This window comes from Ictidomys tridecemlineatus, chromosome 6, assembly GCF_052094955.1.
Source record: "Ictidomys tridecemlineatus isolate mIctTri1 chromosome 6, mIctTri1.hap1, whole genome shotgun sequence".
Taxonomy (NCBI): domain Eukaryota; kingdom Metazoa; phylum Chordata; class Mammalia; order Rodentia; family Sciuridae; genus Ictidomys; species Ictidomys tridecemlineatus.
Window position 1 is genome coordinate 82552152 of NC_135482.1, and position 19222 is coordinate 82571373.

Consider the following 19222-nt stretch of genomic DNA (forward strand, 5'->3'; position numbering starts at 1 on the left):
CAGTGTTATAAATATAACATGCAAAGTTTAGTAAATACACAATTATTGAAGAAATGCTATCACATTTCATGGGCTCCACATGAGAATTTCTTTCCATTTTGCTTCTTATGTTAATGCTCATTCCCTTGACTACCTGCTCTTTCCTAGTGGTTTACTCATCCTACCAGCTAGTCTCCAGGTGAGCCTACCTGCTGTCTTACTCAAAGCAAATTTTATCCTCAATGCTTTCCAATACTTTCTAACTGCTAACTTTCTTACAAACATCTGGCTCACTGGGTCCCATCAGCTGCCCATGTGGGTCCTTATTTATTATATTTTAATTCTGATATATTCACTGACTTGGTCACATCTTTGTATACCATGAACAGTGAATTTACTCTTTTAGAAAGAGTTATATTTGGGTGCTCTGGTATTTAGTGCATATATATTTAGGATTGCTATTTCCTCTTTCTGAATTGACCCTAGGAAGATGTAAAAGTTATATTTGGAAGCAATTTTCTGATGTAAGTTTCAGATAAAAAGTAAATGGTTTCTTTATATTATTTTGATTTGGGGAAGTTATAGAAAATAGTAGGAAAATACCCAAAAGCATACAGAAATTATATTTAGTTCATCTAAACATGCAGCTTGGTACAGCTGAACATCTTTCTATTTCCCAATTTAAAAACATATTATTTCTAAATAAAATTTAGCATTTTATTTAAACAATATTTTTGTCATTCAATTTAGGAATTTAGCATTGATTTTCTGTTCCTTGAACATTCTAGTCCTGTGTCCTAAGTAGTTTCACCCCTTTACATTAATTCAACTCAAATGTTACAAAAGTGTTTTGAGCCAATGTTCTTATTTGTAAAAAAAAAAAAAAAAAAAAAAATGATCATAAAGCATGTTTATTAGAATATGCGATTTTTTTTATTCCCGATAGGTATTTGGGATTCTTAAAGCACCCTTTAAAGAGAAAGCAGGAGAAGGCCCTATGTTGAGGCTCGAAGACCTTGGGGACCAAAGATATGCTCCCTACAAGTACATGCTGCGGCTCTGTTACCGCGTCCTCAGGCATTCGCAGCAGGACTACCGGAAAAATCAGGTGAGAGGTGGCCCCCATTCTTAATTCTGTTTCACATATGAAGTGTGAGCAGGGTTCTTTTCATTGCTGTGTAAAGTGTAAGAAAGTAGGAATTAGGACTTTCACTTTGCAATGAAGTGTTTTATATTGGCAGCACAAAAATGATCTGTAAGTATTTTTGAGCCAACGTAGTTATTTATTCCTGTGTATAAAATCAGAATCCTTGCTTGAGTGAGGATATCCTGAGTTCTTATGTGAACGTATTAACTTCTGGGCAGGAGGGGTACTGGGTCTATTACGTAAAGAGGAATGGAACACTTCTTGGCTTGAGGAACTTGCAAGGTACAACCTCAACATCTGTGGCCAAGGAGTTTGTTTTCTAGTGGAAAACATGTGGCATGTGCATCTGAAGCGTAAGGGGGAGGCAGAGGGGAGCAGAGACAGAAGACAAGGATGGAAATTCTCAAGAGGGGGAGCACAGTTGTGGCTGGGGAACCCAGGACAGATTCCTGGAGAAGAAAGCATTTGAGTAGGATGAGAATCATTCTCATAAATTGGATGGGAAAAGCGATTTTAGGAACAGAGACCTCTGAAGAGAGAATGATGGATGCTAGAAAGGGTACTTCAGCCCTGAGATATTTGCAGCTGAGGAGGACAGGGAAGCCACGTGGGATGCAGCTAAAAGTTGTTGGCTCCTAATGAAATTTCTTTCAGGTCTCGTTTTATGTTAAAAGTACATAATATTTTGCATTGTGTTCAATAATGTGAATGTTTAACATAAAATTGTTTAAAATGAATTATCATTTGGAAAATTAGTTTCCATGTTTCTCTTAACCAGGTTGGTAGAATACACCGCCATAAGTTTTGCTGAGGAAGTTATTCCATGAGGAATGGTGTGGGAGAGGGCTGGGGGAGGGCCTAAGCACCCCACAGCCTGTGGTGTCAGTCCTGCAGGGTGGAGGTTGTTAGGAATATTTAGTAGTGTTTTAGAGTGCTCACTTTGCCTTAGGCTTAGTTGTAAGCAATTTTCACAGAATAACTCAGTTTAGTTGATACTAAGATGAGGAATTGAGAAACAGAGAGGTTAAATAACTTGCCTAAAGTTGGAGGTTGTTCTTTTTCTTTCTTTACAGTATTGGGGATTGAATCCAGGGCCTCATGCATCTTAGGCAAGTGCTCCACCACTGAGCTCTCCACTCAGGACTATGGTTATCGCTCCATCATTGTGTTATTGCCTCTGGGTAGTTTGAAAGTGTTTTGGCAAAAAAGAATACACACATACACACACACACACACACACACACACACACACACACACACATGGAAGGATGTGTTAAATAAAAATATGTTGGCTTTGGAATTCTGTTCAAAGATTAATAAAGTTCCAAAAATATGTAAAACAGATCAGCCAGGAGATAAATAATATGGGAAAGAATGGAAGCAAGGGAACAATGTACACAAATCCTTAAATATTTTCAAATGTAACCCCAGAAATAAGCATCTTTCTTCCCAGTGGTAAATGTTATTTCTGGAATTAGGCCTGCAACTTCACTACATTCCTTTAAGATGGCAAGATAAAAGTGGATAGAGTTGTTCATGTTTCATTGGAGGAAAACTCAAGATCCAGAATGTTAAATGACAGACCTTGGGCTGGGCCTATAACTCAGCGGCAGAGTGCTTGCCTAGCATGTGTGAGGTACTGTGTTTGATCCTCAGCACCACACAGAAATAAAACAAATAAAATAAAGGCATTCTGTCCATATACAGCTACAAAAAGAAAAAAAAAATGACAGACATTCAGGCATTTGGAGAATCTGCATTGGAGGTGCGTCCTCTTGTGAGAGTCTAAAGTCTTCAGAGGGGGTCTGGAATGAGGCTACCCAGCATATTTTACTTGTCTTTAGTTTTCTTCTTGCGTCTGAAAAAACAGAGTAATCCCTTCTTATCCACAATTTCATTTTCTCTTCTTTCCATTACCCATGGTCAACTTTGGTTCAAAAATATTAATTGCTAGATTCTAGAAGTAATTCTAGAAATATAGACATTACTCAGCTGGCTGCTCAATACATAGATCTATCATCTTAAATCACATTTATTATAATATCTTGTTGTGAATATTCTATGTTATTCATTATTATTAATATGTTACTATGCCTGATTTATAAATCAAACTTTTATCATAGGTGTGTATGCATAGGAAAAACAGTTTAAGTCGGGTCTGGTACTGTCCATGTTGCAGGCATCCACTGTGGGTCATGGAATGTGTCCCTTGGGGAAAAGGGGAGATTACTGTGCTTTGCTAGATAGGCCACCATGCCACCCATACAAGTAGTGCTGGATCATTAGAGAATGAAATTAACAGAAAGAGTTCACAGGTCTGCAGCGTCCCTGGGGCCCTCAGTCCCATAAGGTCAGGATGTGTGCCATCCTTGAATGTGCTTAGCCTTTGGAAGGCTGCTGACGATCCCTCCTCCTGTTCTCCATCCCTGCCCTGGGCTTCAGTGCTGCTCCCTGTGGTAGGTTCCCAGGCAGCACATCTTAGTTGGTGTCCTTTCTCTGGCATGGCATGTTCAGGTTTTCTCACTCCCTTAGTCTTAACTGCACCCAGGCTCCTTGTGGTGTGTGCAGTTTCACTCTGAAAATGTCCTCTGATGAACAAACACTGCAAGGGCCACATAGACACATGTGCACACACCTCTGCCTAATCACATGATTCATCCCAGGTAAATGCTGACATGCTCTGGGGACCTGGCCTGGGTTTCTGTGCATACGTGGCTGTGGGTCAGCTTTTCCTTCCTCTCCTCTCCCCAAATTTTAGATCATTGAGCTGAGGAAGGAACGAAGAAGTCCGTGTTCGTTGAGGGTTGGATTTTATCTTCCCTCACCTCTTCCTGTGTGCTCCAGTGGAAACTCAGTGGTTGTTGAAAAACCTTTTTATCACTTCTTTTTGAATTAAGAATGATTTATAATAAGCATAAAATAGCTGATGGTTTTAAGAACAAGGTTTTTTTAAATGTAGGCGAAAGGCCTACTTTTTTGCATAATTACCTCATTTTCCCATCTCATCACCTGTACTTTACAGTCTAACAGAGTTGACTCATGACTTAGTGCTCACCCTGGTCTTTAATGGTGTGTCTTTGTTTGTTATTATTTATAGAATTTGATAACCCTGTAATTTCATTTAATTATTTACCAACTTCTTGGAAGTTTGCCCGATATCAGAGTATGACTACAATGGTCATAAAAGTGTGTAAATCAATACATATCTTTAAGATGATATACCAACAGAAGACATTTACTTTACTTAATTGGCTACCAATATACAAAGTCATCATTTTGAAAGACCACAAAAATGCTGCCTAGAACATAATTAGATTTGTGCAAACCAATACCATTTTCAAGGAATAGATACATTCCAGTAAATTTTGCCTGAGGCAAAGCCACTTTCTAATCAATACATTCTCCCATCTTAGAAACAGAGATGCCTTCCCAAGGAGAATACCCAGGAACTGGAAAACATTTGATTGTAGAAGGTTTCAGCTCACTAGTTCTCTTGTTATGTGAGATGTGTTGCTTATACACACAATGTTAAAAATGAGCAATAGTGAGTGGGAGTATAGGAGAGTTAGTGTGAAGAGTAAGGAGCAGAGTAAGTAAAGTTTCATTGAAACTCCTGTGGCTTTCTCTTGTTCTTAGTTTTTGCTCTTTACCATAACTCACAAGGACTCTTTTTTTGACTTACCTCTCCAACTCCAGCTCTTGCTTTCTGCTGCTTACTTCCCTTTCACTACCATGGCCATTTCTTCTTTGTAGAACACAAGAAGTTTAGTTCCACTACCACAGGGCCTTTGCACTTGCTTCTTTCACTGCCTAGAAGGCTTCTCTTCAGGTCTTCCCCTGGCTGCCTCCTTTTGATCATTCCCATCCTTGTGCCCATGTCCTTTCTTTGGCATCTCCCATCTAAAGTCGCCACTTTTCTCCATCCTTCTATTTTTTTTTTTTTGCATTTCACTTATCAACATGTGAAATGAGAGTATATTTGTTTGCTCACAGGGATGAAAGCTTCATGATGGCTTATCTGTCTTGTTTACAGCCATACCTCTAGTCTCCCAATCAGTGCCCGGAATGTTTGAGGCCTCTAAGAAATTTTTACTGAATGAATGGATCTGATTAGCAACATGGTTGATTACATTATCTTATTTGGTTGCACTGTGTGTGTGTGTGTGTGTGTGTGTGTGTGTGTGTGTGTGTGGTACTAGGGATTGAACCCAGGGCCCCATGCATGCCAGGCAAGCATTCTACCACAGAGCTACATCCCCAACCCAGTTTACATTTTAATGATAAGAAGTCACTAAGTTTTTACAATTATTTTGAAGAAAAGATCTTATGGATCATTGTAGTTTATATACAAGAAAGAAATCAACCCAGATCCATCTAGAGTCTTCAGGTAGATGCATAGATCTCATGTCTCATGAATGAGATATCAGATAGTTATTTTCTTTTTCATCATCTTTCCAAAATCATTGGTCATGGCTTTTGGGGAGACTCAGAGAAAGAGCCTCTGTTAGGCGGATGACATCCTAAGTTACCAAGTTGTAAAGATTTGTTATTTTAATTATATTTATTTTTGGTTTTCTCACAAGAGCTTAAGCATACATATTAAAAATTATTTTAGCAATGTATTTTTTTGTCATAATTTAAATTATATGTATACTGATATGTTTTAATTGCCTTCCTCAAAAAGCTCTACTTTTTAAAGAAATATTTACTTGCTTCTCTTTTGACAAAATTTTTAGAGAGTTTTCTGCTGTGAATAAGTTAACCGTGTTGCTAGCCCTGTGAGGACCTTGATTTCTGAGCTGTTTGGCGGCACATTCTGACAGTCTTTCCTCTTTGCAGGAGTATATTGCTAAGAATTTCTGTGTCATGCAGTCCCAGATTGGCTATGATATTTTGGCAGAAGATACTATCACAGCTTTGTTGCACAACAACAGAAAACTACTAGAGAAACATATCACAGCAAAAGAAATAGAAACATTTGTCAGCTTACTCAGGAGGAACCGGGAGCCAAGGTTTGAAGTGGCTTATGTAGTGTTCTTTCTTTTCTAGTGGGGACTGGGGCTTTTGGTTTTATTTTTAGAAATTTTAAAAGTTAGAATTCTTTGGTAGCACTAACTTTCCTGGACAAATTCTGTTGGGTTTATTGCTATATAGTTATTTCTTTGTTAGAGATCAAAACCCTTTGAAAACCGATATTTGTTTATTTTTACCCTGCTGGGACTTGAACCCAGGGCCTTGCACATGTTGGCCAATGCTCGGTCACTGAGTTACATCCCAGAACTAGGCTTATAATTTAATTTAACTAGGCTTATAATTATAATTTAATTTCCCTTCTGATAACTTATATATAGCTTTCAAAATATATTCATATACACCATCTCATTTAAAATCTTGCACATTCTCATGAAGATTACTGGTTATCTTTTATTATCCACATTTTATTTTGTGTGTGTGTGTGTGTTGAGAATTAAATACAGAGCTTTGCTTATCCAGTGCACATACTCTACCACTGAGCTATATTATTCACATTTTTGAAATGAGAAAACAGAGCAGTATGCCCAAGAATGCCCTGATAGGAATAGAATATGAAGTAAAAGTAAATCTGGGGATTCTGGTTCTGCTTTGATTTCACCATACTGCTTTATCTGAGGGAAATGAACATTGGCAATGTTTTCTTAACTAAGTAGTATAGCAAATAAATACTAGAAAGTAGAACTGGTCCTCTCTCTGGGCCAGGCCATGGTCACTTTCATGAAGCATGTGCTATGTCCTGTTTTACTCAGTACAGCCATTAGCTTTGATCTGCTTTTGTTCTGAGGTCAATCCCGGGGACTGTCACTTTAAGGCAGATAAATGATTTTATAAACATAAGTCACCATGCTGAGGAAAGAACGTCACCAAATAAACAGAAGTAAACATATCCTTTGTATTCAGTGAAGGTTTGTATTAAATGAAAAGAATGGAGTGTTTAATTTGTTTCTAATGATGCAGTAGAGAAGCAAGACATTAAAAAAAGTCACATGGAAAAAATATTAAAAATATAAAAATAAGTTTCTTGTTATATTCCAAATTATATTTTCATTGTCATGATTTTTGTAAAATGCTTCGTCTTCATGTTCCATTTAATTTTTCTTCTCTTGCCAGGTTTTTGGATTATCTGTCAGATCTGTGTGTGTCTAACACCACTGCCATCCCTGTCACTCAAGAACTCATCTGTAAATTTATGTTGAGTCCCGGCAATGCGGACATTCTCATCCAAACTAAGTAAGGCAGATAGATCATGGAGGCATTTTTTTTCTGTTCATTATTTTTTAAGTTCTCTAGTTTTTTTTTTTTTTTTTTAATCATAGTTGTAAGCGTGCTTCCTGATAGATTTTTGCATGTTCCTGATTTCAAGGCTGGTCTCCATGCAAGTAGACAACCCCTTGGAGAGCTGCATCCTACCAGACGACCTGGATGACGAGGAAGTCTGGCTGTACTGGATTGACAGCAACAAGGAGCCTCATGGCAAGGCTATTCGGCACCTGGCTCAGGAGGCAAAGGAAGGCACCAAAGCTGACCTGGAGGTTCTCACCTACTACAGGTGAGGTACTATAGAGTCGTAATTCACTCTTTCGCATATGCTTCGAGAGTGGATTCTCTGAAACCTCTCAAAATTAGGTCTGGGTGAAGAGGAGATTTTAAAAGTCATTCCAGAACTAGGGTAGCTGAAATGTTTAGGACTAACTGCGTCAACTAGTCAAAAGGAAAACTGGCGTCTGTGTTTTCCAGGTACACCACTTGCCGTTCCCTGAGTTTTCTCTAGTTTGGAGTTTTGTGTAGTGGGGTGTTTCTGTTTTCAAGGAGAGAGGGAGACAAGTCAGGATCCAGGGCACAAATTGAGAGAGCAGTGGAACCTGGGCTGAGGAAGCTGACCTCACTGTGGGGTGGCCACAGAGGAGGGCAGCCAGTCGTTTATACCAGTGCTTTTTAATACCTACTGACCTGATGTACTGCAGAAGTACTGAAGGTCGTTCCCAGTGTCAGTAGGTTGGGGACAAGATCCTAACTGGCATCTTTGAGCTTCAGGGATGAAAACAGAAGGCAGCAACCCAGGGACTAGTTTGGCCCCAAGAGGCAGGAATCAGAGAAAAGCAGAAAATGCCTTCATTCTCTGGTTTCTGCAGCTACAGCCACAAACCCGTGGCTGACTCTTCATCTCAGAGGCTGAGGAATCCAAGTACTGACACTCTTTGAACTGACCCCATTGGGTTTGGGAACTGTGGGAGCAAACCTGGCTTGTAGACCCTAGAGCCCCCAGCTGAGGGAGGCTGGGGATGAGGCGAGATGGTGTCATGTGACTTGTGCTCCCTGGCCTTCCAGCCTCGTGTCTTTGTAATCCCAGGAAACCTGGAACACAGTGACCACCTGGGCCAGACACACGTCACTGGAACAAAGAGGAGAAATCACAATAAAGGGGCAGAGAGACCATCTCATGTCTGTGTTCTTATTTATCACTTGAACTTCCACTCACAGAGTTTGACTCCGTGTCACAAGCACTGGGAAATACAGAGATCATCAAAATAGACATTAATTTTTACTCTGAAGTTTAGGAGGTTTATCAAGATAAAATCAACAATGTCATATGTCTCATATTTTTAAGGTACCAGCTAAACCTCTTTGCGAGGATGTGCTTGGATCGCCAGTATCTGGCCATAAACCAGATTTCTACACAGCTCTCTGTAGATCTGATCCTGCGGTGCGTGTCAGATGAGAGCCTCCCGTTCGACCTCCGGGCATCTTTTTGTCGCCTCATGCTCCACATGCACGTTGACCGAGACCCCCAGGAGTCTGTGGTGCCTGTTCGCTATGCCAGGCTCTGGACGGAAATCCCCACAAAGATCACGATTCACGAGTACGTTGGGAAACATTGCTCAAGACTATAAAATTTAGCAGTTGAACTAAAAATCAAATGTCTTTAATTTTGAGATGAAATACAATGGAAAGGCATGTGTGTATCCTAAGATTGTTCATCTTCCAAGTGCAAATGAGATTTTTGATTTTTTTTTTTTTTTTGGTACCGGGGATTGAACCCAGCATGCTTAACAACTGAGCCCATGTCCCCAACTATTTATATATTTTATTTTTTGAGACAGGGTCTTGCTAAGTTGCTGAGGCTGGCTTTGAACTTGGGATCCTCCTGCCTTGTCCTTCTGAGCCACTGGTATTATATAGGCTTGTAAGATATTCTTTTTGAGAATAAACTGACAATTTTCAGTGATAATAGAAACATCTTTCTGGAAGCCAGTATGCAGAAATAATAAGAATAATGATAAGCTAAAAGCTTGATATTATAGTTGACTCTGATTTAAGTACTTTGTATGTGTTCTTTCTCATTTCACAATGACCCCGTTTTATAGATGCAGGCATGATACCTGGAAAGGTTAACTGATTTAATAAGATCATCAAGTGAGGAAGTTAAAGTACATAGTTTCCTGTTTTTAAATTATTACAATCAGTTTAACTTGCCTTATCTTCTGTCTTTCCAGATATGATTCTATAACAGACTCTTCCAGAAATGATATGAAGAGGAAATTTGCACTAACGATGGAATTTGTTGAGGAATACTTGAAAGAAGTTGTAAATCAGCCCTTTCCTTTTGGGGATAAAGAAAAAAACAAACTAACATTTGAGGTATTTTTAAAATGGTTTCTCATAAAGTAATTAAATGTTCCCTGTCAAAAATTAGATACATTAAGCATCAAAGATTTTTTTTCCCTTTGATATTTAGGGTGTTTCGGTAATTGGTAGTTTAGTTCATGACTACATGATTCTCTGCATTGATAAAATAGAGATTTGGTACTTTGATGAGATACCAAAATACTTTAATATCTATTAATTACTGTTTCCCTTGATGTTTTTGAATATGTTATCTTTGTTACAGTTGATAAAAGGGGATACTTTTTCATATTTTATGTTTGGATGCTTTATTTTCCCCCCTTATCTTCACAAAGGTGATATTTTTAGGCTCGTTTTACTGAATTGAAATGTTGTCAGTGATGATATCATTTTAGGAATGATGCAAACCTAGAGGATGCTGTTACAGGATACCTAATGTATTAGCTCCCTATTGGTGTGTGACATATTACCCTCCAACGTAGTAGCCTAAAACAAAAACATTCATTTATTGTCTTACAGTTTCTAAGAGTCAGGATCCTGGGAGTAGCTTGGTAGTTGTGGTTCAGGGTCTCCCACGAGGGAGCAGTCAAGATGTTGAGCGAGATGGCAGTCATTTGGGCCAGATGGTCTGTTGCTCGTGATTATTGGTAGCCATGCTTTCTGGCTGGCTTTTGACTAAACACCTCAGCTTCTTCTTTCTGGGAGCTGACTATACCCATGACATGTCACTGGCTCCCTGCAGGGCAAGTCAGGACAAAGAGGACTCCAAGATGAAAGTTGCAGTCTTCTGTCATCTGATCTTGGGAGTGGCATGCCGTCACTCTACTGGATTCTGTTGGTCACAGAGACCAACCTATACAATGTGAGAGGACCCTGTACAGTGGGGGGCCGCATCCTGGAGGCTGCCTCTCCTACTTGCTGTGGTTCATAGTATACAGAAGACTGCAAAGCAGACTAAGGAACATGTATTTATGGGCAAGTTTCATGGATCATATTTATTTACTGAAGTAATTAATTTAACCACTTATTAAGTAGTATCCTACTGACTTAGATGAGCTAATATTCAATAAAGAGGTAATAATTCAAATAAATAATAAATAATTCAAAATGAATCAAAATTTAAGGGTGGCTTTTTCAGGGATTTTAACTCCTAGGTATTAAAGAATTAGAAAGTTTAGCAATATCTGAACTAATTCATATTTTAAAATGCCAGTGTTCCTAATGTTCTTCTTTTTATTTCTGCCTTCTTTACGCACCTACCCCCCTTTTTTTTATTAAGGTGGTTCACCTGGCTCGGAATCTTATATACTTTGGATTTTATAGTTTCAGTGAATTATTAAGGCTGACAAGAACACTTCTGGCCATCCTAGATATTGTACAGGCCCCCATGTCATCGTATTTTGAAAGATTAAGCAAATTTCAAGATGGAGGTAAGAACTTCTGAGACATATTATAATTTTTTTTATTACATTGAAGTAAAATAAAAATCAAGTCTATAGAGCAGTGGTTGGTAACATGCACTTTCTCATACACATGCACAATACGTATGAAAAGTAATCTTGCGACCTGGCAGATGGTAATGGGGGATTCACAAGTATGCTTCTTTGTTTTAATGCTATAGTTTCAAAAGACAAACTTATAAGATCGAATTCCATCTTTAGCAATCAATGTTATCACCGATCCCCCAGTGAAAATGTTATATGTTAGAAGAATAAAAGCGTCTTACTCTTGGTGATCATTGTGGTATGTGTCATAGGGTTTGGAACAGGGCATCGGCAGATGCAAGGAGGTACTGGCTAAGGTCTTCCTAAGGGAGGCTGAGTATACAGCTAGAGTGGGTGGCAATGGGTGAAGTGGAGGAGAGGGCTCTGGAGGTAGAGTGCCTGGGTTCCCTTCCTGCCTGTGGCATTATAACTTATTTTCTCTTTGGTTTTCTTTTCTCACTTGAGATATAAAAATGACAATTATAGAATTATAGTGTCTTTCTCAGAGTTTTCTTATGAGAAGAACATATTGATGTATTCAGTAAACTACAACAGTGACTGTCTCATAATTCACTAAGTCTTTTTATAAGGGTGATTGCCTTAGGTTGAGTATTGAAAGTGCCCTGAGATGGAGAACTTTTTGTGGGAAGCTTATTAAGGGGTGTTCTCAGGATATACACCTGTAAGGAAGTGAGAAAGGTAAGTTTGTGCAGATCAGAGGGACCAATGTGCCATGCTTGAGACGTCAGCTGAGCTGGAATGGCCCTATGGGGTTGTCACAGATTAAGGCCAGGAGCCCAGTTTCTATCTTAGTGTCAGCCATCCAGTGGCTGCTGGCTTCTCATGGAGTAGGGTGAACTGGGCAAGTAGCACTGGGTAAGTGTGCCGTGGCCAAGAGTAGTGCTTAGTGCTCACTCCGCCCTGAGCAGGCAGCAACCACGATGCCTCTGCACTCCTCACTGGGGAAGAGGTGCCTCAGCTCTGAAGCAGGGTAATAGGGGAGCACAATAGTATCCCCTGCAATAGCCACTGCAGGAGGAAAAGGTGGAACCAGAAATCTAATTTCAGACATTAGGAAGAAATATCTAATTAAGAATTATAAATGAGGTACTTACAGGTAATCCAGAATAATTAATTGCTGCTGCCTAAATCTCAATCCCTTTTATATCTTCCAAAAAACTGCATTGATCAATAAGAAGCAAATTCAATCACATAAATCCTTCACCTTCAGCATCACTAGAGGCCAGTGGACAGCACAAGCTTGAGTTACTGTAAATGGAAAAGTAAATATCAGTTTTCAGTAGAGCTACCTCATGAGCTCCCACTACAGGCCACAGTCAGGGTGTCTGGAAAAAAACAAAAGAGATAAGAGGGTATTGTGGGAAAATCACCCTCAGAAAGAGACGGTGTAAAAATACTGAAAAACAAAACAAAACAAAATCCAGTAGATATGAGCACTGACTAAAGAGAAAAAGGGACTGTAGCAGTTCTGGAGCTTTTAGGAATGAATGAGCTTAGAAGTAGGGAGAATCATCTTTTGGAGTCTTCTATATTAAAGGAAAGGAATCAAGATAGGGTCACCTAAAATAGTACATGATAAAAGTAAGCCAAGAAGTTGAAAGATAAACCTCCTTTATTGCCCCCACCCCTGAAAGCCACTTAAAAAAACTGCACTTCATGATTCTGACAGAAGAGGGAGCTCTTGAACCAGAGATTTTGAGAACCAGTTCCTATTGTCAGCCTGCCCACAAAATGCATAGATGTCATCAGTGTTCACCTGCATGACCCAAAGAGAATGGAAGTCAAAACACTTGAGTCAATGACAATTCCTCTTTGAAAAGCAACCAGGAAGCATAAGAATGTTGTAACATGATACTCCAATCGAATTTAAATTTCTTCACAAACATTGGGGTATGGTAAACACTGTGAGACAGGAATTCCAAAACCAAGGTCAGAAATGGACCAAAAAGCAGGAAGAAATACAATGAAAATTGATTGAAGTCAGGAAAGAAATAGAACTTTATTTTCAGACATACAGACTACATTGTAAGGTGTCCAAGGGAGAATAGGTTTGAATGAAAATGTAATGAGGGGCATTGAAGAAAGTCAGGAGAACAGTGAAGAGAGTGATGATGATACCAAAAAACAAGCCACAAAGGTGAGAGGGAAAGTGGAGGCATAGAAGAAAGGCAAAGATGAGCCACTACATGAACAACTGGAGTCCCTGGAGTAGAAAAACAGAGCAGTGGGGGGCAGGGTACAATTTAAAATGAAAATCTAGGGAAACATTCTGGAAGTACAAGGCAATCTGAATCTACAGAGTGAAATTGTCCAGCATGGTAATGTCTGAGACACATAGTATATATTCAGAGGGAGTTGTGGGGGTCTGAGGCATGGGCAATGAAAGCATATGGAGAAAAAAGGAAAAGGTTACAGGATTGTTCTTTTCTATGCCTGCATCTTTCATGTGTGTTTACATTTTTTTAAAATATTTTTTTAGTTGTCAATAGACTTTCATTTTATTTTTTTAATTTCTATGTGGTGCTATGAATTGAACCCAGGCCCTCACATGTGCTAGGCAAGAGCTCTACCACTGAGCCACAACCCAGCCCTGTGTGTTTAAAATTTTACAAAAATAAGAGTCTGTGAACAATGTACGAATGAGAGCAAAGGAAAGAACTGCAGTGGTCAGTTGAAGGGCAGGGACATGCAGGTGGCCTGCTAATTCTGCCACCTGACTCTCACCAGTGAGCGACTCTTTTAGCAGTTGTAGAGGGTGTGTGTTAGTCAGGGTGGCCATATCAACAGAGCCTTCCTGTTATGATGTGTTGGCAATCTCCAGTTTAAACTCAACTATTCTTAAAAAGCTAGAAATTGATCCTGACTTTTGGTTTCAGTTTGATAGACTGCATATAGAGTTTATCCTAAAGAACAGCATTTGTTTTCCCCTCTGAAAATGTGCTGATATCTTGTTTGTATTTTCCACTGTCTTGTCTGCCCTGTAAGACATGTAAACTTTTATTGTGGTGCTAGAAATTAAAGCCAGGGCCTCACCCATGCTGAGCCTATACTCTGCCACTGAGCTACATGCCCCCCACCCCAGCCCTTATTCAGTTATTATTTTTTTTAAAGTAATAATTCTCATCTTTTCTAGTGAACCCCATTCACTTCTGGATATCTTAATCATCTTTCTTAAATTTGACAACTGTCGATTAATTATTCAAGAGGAATCTTGAGCCACCTCTGCATGCAAACACTGTTCTAGTCTCTGGAATTATCCAGGAACAAGATAAGCGAAGTCCTTAGCCGTAGAGAGGACTATTAATGAATAAGTTGACAAAATTCTTCCCCTGCCCCTTGAGAGAAGCTGTCAGATAATAAATGAATGTATGCTGTGACATTGATAATGCTGTGATAATGGAGGAGATGGGCAAGGGAGGGACCTGGTTTGGTCCTGAGTGATGGGCAACCTTCAGAGAGGGGTTTGATGTGACCCCATCACTTTGGCTGCTCATTGGACAAGAAATGTCAATATGGGCAAAAATGCCAGCATCATGAACGGTAAAGGAGGGCTGAAAGCGCTCCAGATTAGAGGGGGTTAATCGAGATGACCATTAAATGCCCTGTGGAAGCTGGATTGGGTCTTGAATCAGGACAGATATTCTCTGTTGAAGGCATTAGGGGTGTTACAGAGCTGGATCCTTCCAAGAAACTGAGGCAACACGAAGACCCACCTTCAAACCTTGATTCTTGTGACCAAGTCAGAAGGATTTCAGACATGTTGCTTAGAGTAACAGGAATGTGTGTATTGAAGGGGTAAGGAAAAGGGAAGGGAGTCACTCTCAAGAGAGAGAGGACAGTGTGTCTCTCCTGCACTCCAGTCTTACTGGGGGTTCCAGAGAAGTTTCCAGAGAATCCCACCAAGGTCCATGTCTTGACTTTTGACTAACAGCAGGGTGACATCAGACTTTCAAGTCCCCACTGTCATGACGACTCTAGGTCATCTTGGCCCAGGCTGACCAGTTCTAATTGGATTTTTAACCATATATTCTTACAGATTTGGGGGTCAGGAGGAACTATCCTTATGTCCCAGGTTTTCAGGATCTGGTCCCAAAAGTTTCCTGGGTTCCTCCCGTTGACATTACCTTGGGCCTGCATTTTTCCTGCAATTAACAGGTAGTTTGCTGAGGAATGTGACATATCCTTAGGCCAGGCAGGGGCCCATTTCACAGAATTATTTTCTTAACCTCACGTTTCCACCATCCTCATCTGTCTGTTCCCCAACAGTGGCACAATTGATAAAATATGAATATGATTTTTGTTAGTGGTAGTACGGTATCATTTAGATTTCCTGAATTTTTAAATTGTGCTGTGGTTATGTAAGAGAATGTACTTATTTTTAGCAAGTACATGCCGAAGAATTGAGGTTTGAAAAGTCATGATGTCTGGAACTAACTCTAAAACAGTGCAGGAAAAATTTGTGTGTACGTGTGTGGATGGAGGGAGGGAGGGAGGAAGGGAGAGAGAGAGAGGGAGGGAGGGAGGGAGGGAGACTGACACCAATGCTGTAGAATTTGTGCATCTAATCTATTGGGGCACAGGGTCTATTTGTACAGGGTTCTTTGTACTGTATTTGCAGCTATTTCCATAAATTTGAAAGTTTTTAAAAACAACAACAACAACATAAAGTAAATAACTTAATTAACCAGGTAGAAGAAGGATTCATGTTATGCAAGGTGACACGTCAAGCTTAAATAATTACCTTACAACTCAACCAGGAGGTGTGTTGTTATAGCTGTATTCTATTAGACTATAAATCCTAGCAAAATTTCTAGTAGACTCTATAAATTCTTAACAAAAGAAACAAGAGGGAACATATTTCTGGAATCTCCAAATGTGGAGACAAGATTTTCAGGCATGGGAAAAATCTTGTGGTGCAGGGTGAGACAGAGGTTCTCGCCAGAAAGGAAATCCCAGATTATGGAAAGTACCTGGGGGGCGGGGTGGGGGGGCACGGATATGTTAAAGGACAACTAGTAGAAGTCACAGCAGTGTTGTTACATTTCCATATCCAGTGTATCATCATCTTGGTTCTTTTTTGTCCGTTAAATGGTTTCAATTGTATTTTCTTATTTTAATGAAACTTCATTTTCAATTAGAAGTTATTTGCAAAGTACGATTTAAAAAAGTAGCCATTTTATAAACATTATTGCTAGATAAAATAGTTCCTTCCAATAAATGATACAGTTTTCTATGCACGTACAGTGTCTGGAGTTTTGTGCAGTAGCTCTGTGTCTTTTTGGTTCTTTTTACTCGCTTACCCCTTACTGATTCTCCTTCGGTACAGTTGGGGTTGGCCATGCAGAGAAATGTCTTTGGCAGTTCTTTGGCAGGTCAGAAGAAGAGGCGTGCATAGAAGGAAAGGTTTTTAGCTCCTGGAGTTCCATTTTATGCCAGCCTCAGTGGCGCCAGTCTTAAATAGTCTGTGCACACACAGCATTCATCTGCCTTTCTGGGAAATCCTGGAAGCTTGGATATCAGTGATTAGCATTTGAGGAGGTGGGGAAGGCTGGCTTGGAAAGCGGCAGTTACAAAAATTTTCTTCTCCTGGGTCTTTGGTGGCATTGCAGCTCACTTGGTGTCACTTGTGTGTCCTCAGTGTAGAGCTTGTTGGAGGTCTGAGTCCAGCTCCCAGGCTGTGGCTGCTCCCAATGCCGTGGTGTTTAGTTGGCACGTTCAGCAGAAGTTGCTAGGCTTAGAGCAGCTTTCATTTTTGTGCCCTAGAGGTGGTCCATTCGGAAAATTATTGAGGCATGCTCACACGGAGACACGGGGAGCTGGCACTGCCCTGGCCTTCTCTGTAGTGAAACAGGAGATCTAATCTTCAGAACTATCAATCCAATCTGTTTCCTTGGCTGTGTACTCACTTAAGAAAAGAAATATTGTTTTCAAACAAATGCATTCACTCTCAGCAAGCTATGTTGTTGAGTCAATTTGCTCGGCCTAATACCTATCATTTGCTCTCAGTAATTTAAAATGCACAGGCACCATTCAGTGTAATTGATCTTTTGGGTTGAAGGATTATGTCAAGCAGTGTTCTTCTTTGTCATGTATAGAAGTTAAAAGCCAACCTACATACAAGCTGATAAATTGGATATTTTGGATATTCTTTGAACATTGGCATTTTTAAAATTACACAATTTTTTAATACTTGCCAAAGTATATACAATCCAAAGATTTTACTTCTGATGATTGAAGATCACTTTTTTTTTCTAAACAACAGGGTGAGTACATTTTCTTCTACTAGAGAGTTGTTTAGCTAGTTGGAGACAAATGTGAATCCCTCTTAACATTGTTCTAATGAGCCTCATAGAGCGTGTTAATTGTGAATTCCAAGAGTAAGAATCATCTCTATTTGAACATATATGTGCTTAGAGTAGAGAACTTGACACAGCCTTGGATGTGGTTTGGGCATAGTTTGTTATTTAGATACCCTGTTCATGTTCTAATGATCTGTTTGTTGTTGGAATGGGACTAGGGTTCAAATTGAAACCTTCCACATGGAGCAATGGAGTCTTCACCACTGAGTAAAACTTGGGCCTAGCTAGGGTGTCTGGATACCACTGTTGTCTCATTTCACAATTGTTTCCCTGTCCTTGAACCCATAATTCAATAAGGCAATAGATCATAGAAGACTACCAAAAGACCAAACAAGAACTGAACAGTTTCTTTTTATCATCTATCATTTTGCTTTTTCATAACTCCAAATTCTTGGGAATTTCCATAGTTCAACTTTGAAATGTGGACCTCTTCCCAGTCAGTAACCAGATAATGTCTTTTGTTGGCATACACTTTATGATGTTGGAAGTGAGAAATTACTACAAACAATCAATGGAGAATTCCATTACTTGTAGGATTTCCTTTCCTTTGAGGCTTCTGGTTTGGAGATGAAATGCATTTGGTCTTAGAGAACAGCCTGAAATTATCCTTCTGTCCTGAAAAGATTAAAACTGCATTGATTTATAGCCCTATGGGCCCAACCCACACTAAGGAGAAATAAGGAGAGAGGGTAGTGAGGAGCACTTTGGATATATGTGTGACCAGGAGTACCCCTTACCCTGGAGATTTGGGGAAGAGAGTAAGAGGTATGCAAACTTTCCATCTAGTGGCAAAGAACCAGCTACTTCTTCAATTAAACTTTTTTTTCCCCCCTTGGCAGAGACTTCACATGATCCACCTTGAAATACTTTTTCTGGCAACATCATTGCTGTAAAAAAGGAGAAGGGAAATTGAGATGTGAGGCAGAGCAGAAACATTTTTAATACTGTTATATGGGTGGGAAAGGAAGAAAACATTTGCAGACAAAAAAATCTGCCAGAAAATAGTTTCCTTCTTTATAAAATTATGAAGTTGGTCTAAATATGAGCTTTATAGTCTTCTTCAGTTCAAAACTGATTCTTCGATCCATTTCATCTTCATTCTTTGAGTGGTATTCTTTTTAATAGGAGTCACAAAACACTCTTTTTTAGTAAATATCCATGAAGCCCATCTCTTAGTTAACAGTGGTGATTATTCTTTGTAGAGACACCAGCTAGAATGTCTCAAAGCCAGAAACCAGGTTCCCTCAAATATCCACATTGTCTTACCAAAAATGGAAAGAAAAAAAAAGAAGAAAACAGAGAGGGAGAAAAAGACTTACCTGGAGTTAGGTGAGACTTTGAAGAGGTACATTTGTGGAGATGGGGGATGAGAAAGAACAGAAAAAGATTTAGTACAAACCACAGAGGAAGTACCTCAAGTAGAAGCTGGCTTCACTTGAAATGTGTTCATCTTCTTTGAATTTTTCATCTGACTTCCTTTCATCCGACTTTTCCTTTGAGTTTGCCGTAGAGTTCACAATGAAGTATTAGCCAGGCTTATTTGCAAAAGAGAAGATACTACAAGTACCATTTGT

General features: G+C 39.5%; 1 protein-coding gene across 3 annotated transcripts in view; it reads left to right on the forward strand.

Moving 5' to 3' along the window:
• Positions 1-19222, forward strand: part of Itpr2 (inositol 1,4,5-trisphosphate receptor type 2) — a 471319-nt gene that overhangs the window by 144674 nt on the left and 307423 nt on the right. For all 3 annotated transcript variants that reach the window (XM_005328880.5, XM_040280879.2, XM_078015042.1), the window contains 7 exons: positions 926-1087; positions 5966-6138; positions 7271-7390; positions 7524-7709; positions 8769-9020; positions 9655-9799; positions 11064-11214. In XM_005328880.5, coding sequence (XP_005328937.2) covers positions 926-1087; positions 5966-6138; positions 7271-7390; positions 7524-7709; positions 8769-9020; positions 9655-9799; positions 11064-11214 — 1189 coding nt within the window. The remainder of the gene's footprint in view (positions 1-925; positions 1088-5965; positions 6139-7270; positions 7391-7523; positions 7710-8768; positions 9021-9654; positions 9800-11063; positions 11215-19222) is intronic.